This window comes from Lipophrys pholis (genome assembly GCF_963383615.2).
Source record: "Lipophrys pholis genome assembly, chromosome: 6".
Taxonomy (NCBI): domain Eukaryota; kingdom Metazoa; phylum Chordata; class Actinopteri; order Blenniiformes; family Blenniidae; genus Lipophrys; species Lipophrys pholis.
In genome coordinates this window covers 17,111,495-17,120,155 of record NC_137629.1, presented here as the reverse complement: position 1 = coordinate 17,120,155, position 8,661 = coordinate 17,111,495, and the positions used below count along the sequence as shown (strand labels likewise).

Genomic DNA, 8,661 nt, shown 5'->3' with positions numbered 1-8,661 from the left:
CACAACACAATAAAGGCCAAATGTCTGAATGAACAGGGAGCAGGAATGTATACTGCCCCTTTGTGTCAAACACTTAGAATACAATCAGCATTAAAAACTACGAATGAAAATGATTTAAAAGTATGAGAGGCGTGCACAGATACTCTATCATGACAGCCCTTGATTGAGTTCTTTGAATTTGAATAAAATTCTGGTTTTAATTACATTTTTAAATCTTGCAGGTGATTTAGATTTTTTATTTATTTATTTTTTTTTACTTCTTTGCTTTTTTCCATGAATTGACGCCTGTTCCAGAAGTGCAACAGTCCATAAATTTGGTCCTCAGTCTTGGTTTTATAAAGATCTCCATTACATTTAAGTTATATTTACTTTCTCTTTTTGCTCATCTGTTCTGCGTGTTGACTGTAAAAGTATCTTTATGAGCCTTATACATAAATTGCAGAATACTTTATTTTATTGTGAAATTTCAACCATATTAACCAAATGAATAATGGGTTTATTGGATCTCTATATAATTATTATCATTATTATTTATGGCAATTGTCAAAAGCTGTACTACAAGAATCTTAGAAAACAAGATGATGCTTCTCCAAAAAGGGCCATGATCCTGTAGAACTTCTCAAATACTTCCCGCTTCAAGGATCCTTCCTTCTCACACGGCTGTATAAGCGAAGTCCATTTACCAGCAGACTTGCTGCACTTTGGCTGGGATTGTTTGGACTGTCTGCCGTGAAAGAGGTCTGTTACCTGAAGGCACCACGATGAGCAAGTGAGAGAGGAATGATTGATGTGTGACTCGGGTGCAGCCGGGACGCTGAGCTCGGGGGACGAAAAGTCCACGAGAGCAACGGGAGACAGAAATGAGTCATCTGTCAGTGAGGAAGAACGAATAACTAGGAAACTCATTGTCTCTGCAAAAGAAATGATGAACAACTGATCAGGTGCTGCTGATGTAATTGTCACATATATTCCTCATCGCAGACAGTTTTATTAAACTTGGAGTATCTTTTACCGACATTAAACTTTTAGATCTTCCCCATGTTTAACTGTGTCCCCATGATTTTCCTGGATATTTGCAAGATCCAGTGTGTCAGCTTCATTTCACTTCTCTGTGTTTGGAGTTTGATTTTCATCATTTTATGACCTGGAAACGCTCCAACCAGGCCCAGGACATCAAATTCACTTTTTTTATTTTTATTTTTTTTTCAATGAGCAGGTGTTTAAAATAAATACGGCATCCCGCTCAGGTTATCTCTCGACAAACCTGCAGAGACATGTTATTCAGCTTGATATTAAATCCATGCTTTTTAAATCACCTCAATGGGATCCAGTAATCCTCTGAGGAGTGCTCTGAGCCGCGATTGGACCGTGGATTTCAGTTTGTGTCAATCAGCAACGAGTGCAAGTAATTTGTTTTTCCAACACAGCTTAATACCTGAGAAAAGACTTGAGGACAAGACGCTCTCAGAATTCAACCTGTTACGATGTGTTTTACACAGATTTGGATCATTGGGGCATCTTTTGTGGATTTTCTTTTTCTTGCAATTATGAAAGAAATCAGAGTAGTTTTCTGTGTGTTTCAGTGTTTTTTTTACACAACTTGCGGTTCTCTAACAAGAAGGTTGACGGCAAGATTTACAGCAGGTGTTTGATCCGTGAATCCACTATCAGAGAGAGTATTCAAACAGTCCTCCTCATGATGCTGTTCACATTTTGGCATCATGAGACTGAGTTACACCTATAATGGATTAACAGGACCTCGAAATTGAAGCTGCAAACAGGAAGTTCTCAGACGGGAGTGACTTCTGAGTTTAGAGTGTCACAGCAGGTTGACCAGAGAAACTGAGAGACTGGAAGAGTCACAGAAAGACGTAGAAGTGGACGTGATTTGTCCACACCCCACACTGAGGACAGCTTCACTGTGAACACAGCTCTGTGGACCCAGATCATGGAAGCCACTCACTCACTTCAGGAAGGTAAGAGGCACCGAGTGTCACGTCAGATTATTGCAAGTCACTGACATCAGCATAGTCTGATCACTAGACCTGAACACACCACCTTGACCCAGGCCTCGTTCTCCTCGGTCAAGGAGCATTTACACCGAACGAAAGAGCACTGGGCCAAATGATGGCCACCAACCATGTTGGAGACGTCAAGGAGAACACTATGTTGTCACCAGATGAGCCTTTGCTGCTCGTGGTGTTAGTGTGGGCGAGTGTTTCCATTCAATAGAGAAGTACCCTCCACTTTGTGGTACAGCGACAAGCCCAGACTACCTAAATAACGTCATTAATCCAGTCATTGTACCCCTGCATGAGAAACACAAGCCTAATTTCATTTTACTTCACAACAATGCTCCATCTCATGGAGGCGACATCATCAGGAAACAGTTGCTGGAGACTGGGGTACCTCAAGTGAAGTCACCTGGACTTTCTCCAGAACTGAATCCAATAGAAAACCTCTGGGATCTGCTGAGTTCCCTGCGTAGATTCTTGTAAGTTTGTACCCAGAACCTCAATGACCTGAGGGCCGTCCTTCAAGAAGACTGGGGCACCTCATCAGACAATAAGTTGTGGTGTACCCTCCAGTGTTGTTGGCTTTGGTTTCAAGAAATTGTTTGAGATGAGGAAATCCCCATTGCACGATTCTACTTATACGCCCTACATTCATGGTAGAATATCAATAAACGTTTTACGTTCTCCACAAATTTCATTAGGAAAGACAACTATCCCGAAAACTTTGTTAGTGGTGTATGATGCTTATTCTTAGTCTTCACACCAAGACGTTATATAAAAGCTCTGACTTTATTTTATAGACTTTATTTGGTTTCTTTTTTTTTTAAAAAATCACACCTGAAGCATTTCACATCAAAAATGCTCAAAAATTCTCAAAAAAAAAAGTCTAATTGCATTGTTACAAAAGTATGCAATCCAAACAACCACAAATTTTGCAAATAGTATTTAAATAGAGTCAGCCATTTATTTATTCATTCATTCATTCATTCTCTTAGTCCCGCCTCTTTGCTTCTCTGATGTCGCGGAATTATGACGTACTTTCCTCGGTGTTTACAATGGCGGCGGCCGACTGCTAACTGAAAGAGAGAGAAAAAAAACCATAACAAACATAAAACAAAAGCCTTCGGAAAGGAGACAAGACCTGTTATTTCAAGAATGACGAACAGAACGTCTTATTTCTATGACCCGGACGTGGGTAACTTCCATTACGGTGAGTGAACGGATCGCTGCTGCTAACGGCAGCTACATGCTAACAGGCGCTGCATGCTAACCGCAAACTAAACCAGAAAAAAATCTTTATTTTTCAGATTTAATCTGAATATCTGCACATCACGTAATCTCCGAGAGCTTCCATGTTCATACCCGGTTCCATTTCGTCTTAGTAATGACTGTAGTGTCGCTCAGCTTCATCAGTTTGCTGTAGCAGCTGAATGTAGCTTCACTGACAGTAAAACCTCATGTTGATGTTTTCTCTTCTTGTGTTTATGTTCTCTGATATCAGACCTCGTTTTGGTTCCTTCAGTCGCTGTAGTGGAATGTATCAGTAGGAAAAGCTAGATTTACCCCCGCTGGTCTAGGCAAAGAAGCAGGAACCCTGGACACAGACACGAAATCCTCCTCCATTCATCCTGTGTGTCCCTGAGGGTGTGTTTGTGTCCCTGCTGTCATACCAACAGTTTGGTTTTTTGTTAGAATTTTTAATGAGATGGTGTTTTGTGGGTATTTTAATTAATTTAGTCTCCCTCTTCAGTGATGTGTTCATGCCAGGTCTCTTTAGTCTTTATATGACTGTGTTGTGTCTCATTGTAGTGCTGCTTTATTAGAATGATGATAATGTTATCTTACTGGGAGTGAGTCTGTAATTTATGTAAATTGTAGTGGTTTGAGTTTTCAGGGTGAAAAGAAGGGTGGTTGATTGTTAAAAAAAAAAAAAAAAAAAATGACAGGGGCTTGCTGAGTATAACTTCATGAAATCCCCATCAATCCATCTCTGTAAAGACTGATCGCACGCAGACACAGTCTGAAGGAATAACTTTAAAGACTGTTGCTACTTTCATCATGATTTTATTTTTTGTGTGTTTTTCTGTTTATTGGAGATTAATTGGAGTATTTTTACATTGTTGTTTTTTCTGCATGTTGTGTGTTGGTTTAATCTTCTTTTGTGTCTTTATGAGGAAGTTTTGTGTACCTTCGTGTTGATTTTATGTTTTTTGTCATTTGGGATAAAATATAATGAACAATTCCGATTACAACTCGCATCCAAGCTCCAGAAGTTTGGTGGGGTTAAAACATTTTTTTAATGGAGCATTAATTATAAGACAAATATATTGTTTTAATTGTCATTCTGTCACTGGCAAGATGTGTCAAAAAAGAAATGATGTGGGATGTCAGCAGAAACTTTTTTGGGATTTCTCTCCAAATACATAAATGCTGCAAGCGCTCCATTCATGTTTCTCTAGTTTCTTTATGGCGGATGGATGACGCACACGTATGGCGTTTTGTTATTGCGCGATCACGTCGACTCACCTACGTCGTCGGCTGCGATTCAGCTGGTGCTTTTCATGTTGCTCTCCACATACAACGAGCTTCTTGTCGTCCAGTGTGGCGAGCAGTGAACTTATTAGATTGTTAAAATCGCACCGTGCGCAGCGGGCATTAGTCAATGAGCTGCGCTCTAAATGATAAACTTGTGTTTTGCAGGCGCCGGCCACCCCATGAAGCCTCACCGCTTGTCCCTCACCCACAGTCTGGTGCTGCATTACGGCCTCTACAAGAAGATGATGGTGAGCTCCGGACGCAGAGCTGCCAGGAGAGTCCAGTCTGAACCCTTCACTTTCTGCTGGATTTAACTGCTTCCTGTGTGTGTGTGTGTGTGTGTGTGTGTGTGTGTGTGTGTGTGTGTGTGTGTGTGTGTGTGTGTGTGTGTGTGTGTGTGTGTGTGTGTGTGTGTGTGTGTGTGTGTGTGTGTGTGTGTGTGTGTGTGTGTGTGTGTGTGTGTGTGTGTGTGTGTGTTCAGGTGTTTAAGCCGTACAAAGCCTCGCAGCACGACATGTGCCGCTTCCACTCTGAAGACTACATCGACTTCCTGCAGAAGGTCAGCCCCAACAACATGCAGGGCTTCACCAAGAGTCTGAACGCCTTCAACGTGGGAGACGACTGGTGAGTCCAAACATCGTTCATGCTGCTACAAAACTCCGAAAGTCTGCTTTTCTTTGTTAACCAACACTCTGAAACCTGTGGGTGTGTCTGTCTGTGTCTGTCTGTGTCTGTCTGTGTCTGTCTGTGTCTGTCTGTGTCTGTCTGTGTCTGTGTGTGTCTGTCTGTGTCTGTCTGTGTCTGTCTGTGTCTGTCTGTGTCTGTGTGTGTCTGTGTGTGTCTGTGTGTGTCTGTGTGTGTCTGTGTGTGCCTGTGTGTGCCTGTGTGTGCCTGTGTGTGCCTGTGTCTCAGTCCGGTGTTTCCAGGTCTGTTTGAGTTCTGCTCCAGATACACTGGAGCATCTTTACAGGGAGCAACACAGCTCAACCACAAGGTAACACACACACACACGGATTCACAGCAGCTTATCATCATTATTCCTCATGTTGGTTGTTGTGGAAGTGGGAGATGAATTGTCGTGATCACATCACAGATTCAGATTGTCTGCCGCTGCTGATAAGAGTTTCATTTGTGTTTTCCCGCGGTGTAGTTGCTACCAGGATTTGTCATGAACAGAACATAGAGGCACTTAATGTCAGTCAGTTGAGCCGCCAAATAATTGGTACAGAAAATGACTACAATTTCAACATAAAAGCCAATTTGAACGATTCCATTGAAGCACTGATGTTCATTTTAATGTACATTTAGAAAAACTGTTTGTTCAGTGTTAAACTGAGGGTCAGTTCACACAGGAGCTCACAGGAAGCAGAGCCGTAGATCCTCATCCTGTCTGATACGTGACGTAAACAGAGACTTCATGGATCTGTCTGTTTCTCTGCTACGTCACTTCCCAAGAGGCTTGTTTGATGTTTTCACGAACTTCCTGTTTCCTTCGCGTTCCAGATCTGTGACATCGCCATCAACTGGGCCGGAGGTTTGCATCACGCCAAGAAGTTCGAGGTCTGTTTCTTTTCTCTCCGTTCTAACGTCTCTGTGCGGCTCGCTCACCTCTCCGTGTTGCCTTCGCAGGCGTCGGGATTCTGCTACGTCAACGACATTGTCATCAGCATCCTGGAGCTCCTCAAGTGAGACGACTCTCCTCCGTCAGACATTCACACACACATGTGTGTGTGTGTGTCCTTATAACTGTGTTGTGTGTTGCAGGTACCATCCCAGAGTTCTCTACATCGACATCGACATCCACCACGGCGACGGTGTCCAGGAAGCCTTTTACCTGACGGATCGCGTCATGACCGTGTCCTTCCACAAATACGGGAACTACTTCTTTCCAGGCACAGGTACGTCACAGCCCGTCCCGCGTTTACCGAGCGTCTACCGGTTATTTACCGACCGTGTGTCCACCAGGGGACATGTACGAGGTGGGAGCGGAGAGCGGCCGCTACTACTGCCTCAACGTTCCCCTCAGAGACGGCATCGACGACCAGAGTGAGCAGCCTCGCCCGCAAATCTCGACTTCACTCCTGAAGTCAGTGGACAGAAATGATGTGTGTGTGTGTGTGTGTGTGTGTGTGTGTGTGTGTGTGTGTGTGTGTGTGTGTGTGTGTGTGTGTGTGTGTGTGTGTGTGTGTGTGTGTGTGTGTGTGTGTGTGTGTGTGTGTGTGTGTGTGTGTGTGTGTGTGTGTGTGTGTGTGTTTCAGGCTACAGGCAGCTGTTCCAGCCCGTCATCAAGCAGGTGGTGGACTTCTACCAGCCCACCTGCATCGTCCTGCAGGTCAGTCCAGGTCTTTAAGTGTGTGAAGCTCAAAAGTCTCTCAGCGTGTAACGTCTCACTGTGTCTCATCCCACGGCAGTGTGGAGCCGACTCTCTGGGCTGCGACCGACTAGGCTGCTTCAACCTCAGCATACGAGGCCACGGGTGAGACAGAAACACGTCCCTCTGTTAGAAATCGCCGTCACGGGACTCTGAGGGAGTACCGCTGCATTTCACTGCATTCTGACCGCAGAACACAGTCGTAGCTCCATAGTTGATCCCAAGACGTCTCTTTGCACTTTGAGCTTGCTCGTTGTGAGTGTGGTTGCTGTTGTGTGTCTTCCAGGGAGTGTGTGGAGTTTGTGAAGAGCTTTAAGATCCCTCTGCTGGTGCTGGGAGGAGGAGGATACACCGTGAGGAACGTGGCTCGATGCTGGTCGGTACCGGGCGATCGGCAGGCTGGCGGAGACGCTCGGGGGATAATGTGAGAATAACGTTGGTTGTGTTTCAGGACCTTCGAGACGTCTCTGTTGGTGGACGAGTCCATCAGTGACGAGCTGCCGTACAGCGGTGAGTTGTCCTTCCTCAGTGTTTCCACCTGAGGTTTCTATTTGGGTCTGATTGTGTGTTCGTGTCCTCCGCAGAGTATTTCGAGTACTTTGCTCCGGACTTCACGCTGCACCCGGACGTCAGCACCAGGATAGAGAACCAGAACTCCAGACAGGTAAGAATGCTACGTAGAAACATGCTAGCTCCGCCCCTCTTCCCGCCCTCTCACCTAACGCCCCCCTCCCTCCCTCCCCCCACCCGTGGCTCTCAGTACCTGGAGCAGATCCGTCAGACGGTCTTCGAGAACCTGAAGATGCTGAACCACGCGCCCAGCGTGCAGATCCACGACGTGCCGTCCGACATGCTGAGCTACGAGCGCAACGACGAGCCCGACCCCGACGAGCGGGGCGCCGAGGAGAACTACACCAGGTAGGTGGAGATGAGAGCAGAGCCGAGGAGAACTGAAACTCCCCTGGGAGGAGATCCAGTCTTCCAGATTCGCTGGAATCTGTTGTGACGTGACGAATCAACATCAAATATTTGGCCAATTGAGACCAGCTCTACTGTCCACCAGGCTCTATGGACACGAATAAATGGCAAAATAGGCAAAAAGATGCAGGATACAAAAGAAAACAGAAACAATACAAAAAAACCCGATTAATAGGTAAAACTATAATATATAAGTACAAAAGACATCGACAGGATCTATAGGTCAGTCGGTAATGAAGCATAATGACAGAGGACGTTTAGCCGCTGTTATCAGACTGAAAATGTGCTGCAGACTTTGGTAAAGCGAACGGCGTCTCTGTCCTCCACCTCCCCAGGCCCGAGGCCGCCAACGAGTTCTACGACGGGGAGCACGACAACGACAAAGAGAGCGACGTGGAGATTTGACCCCACGCTTCTGGAAGGACCGAGGAGGCCGAGCGAGGAAGGAAACTGCTGGAGTCTCTGAGTTATTTGCCCCTGCCGGGACCCATCAGTCACACATCCGCTGCTTCACATGGTTAAAATCTTTTTAAGAAGTCCGAGGAGGCCGTTTCAGTCCCCGTGGAGCCGTAAATGAACGGAGGCTCTTTACCTCTCATGTGACCTCCTCCTCCAGCGCTCTACACTTTCTGTAAATACCGTGAGGGACGAAGAAACGCTCCCAAACAAACTGCTTTTATGTGACTTTTGATATTGTTGTCAGCAACTTGTTTGTAATAAAACTCAAAAACGGACTCACGTGTGTGGTTTCCCTTCATGGCC

The 8,661-nt window shown here is 45.2% G+C and overlaps 1 protein-coding gene across 1 annotated transcript; it reads left to right on the top strand.

Annotated features, from left to right (window-relative positions):
* The first annotated feature begins 3,030 nt into the window (after positions 1–3,030).
* Positions 3,031–8,634, top strand: hdac3 (histone deacetylase 3). Its single transcript, XM_080465462.1, has 15 exons — positions 3,031–3,225; positions 4,716–4,798; positions 5,032–5,174; positions 5,463–5,544; positions 6,054–6,110; positions 6,180–6,235; positions 6,315–6,448; positions 6,516–6,596; positions 6,809–6,882; positions 6,962–7,026; positions 7,208–7,297; positions 7,373–7,431; positions 7,506–7,585; positions 7,682–7,839; positions 8,235–8,634. Exons 1-15 carry the CDS (start codon positions 3,171–3,173, stop codon positions 8,302–8,304), a joined length of 1,287 nt encoding a protein of 428 aa, XP_080321588.1. The 5' UTR covers positions 3,031–3,170; the 3' UTR covers positions 8,305–8,634.
* The last annotated feature ends 27 nt before the right edge of the window (positions 8,635–8,661 follow it).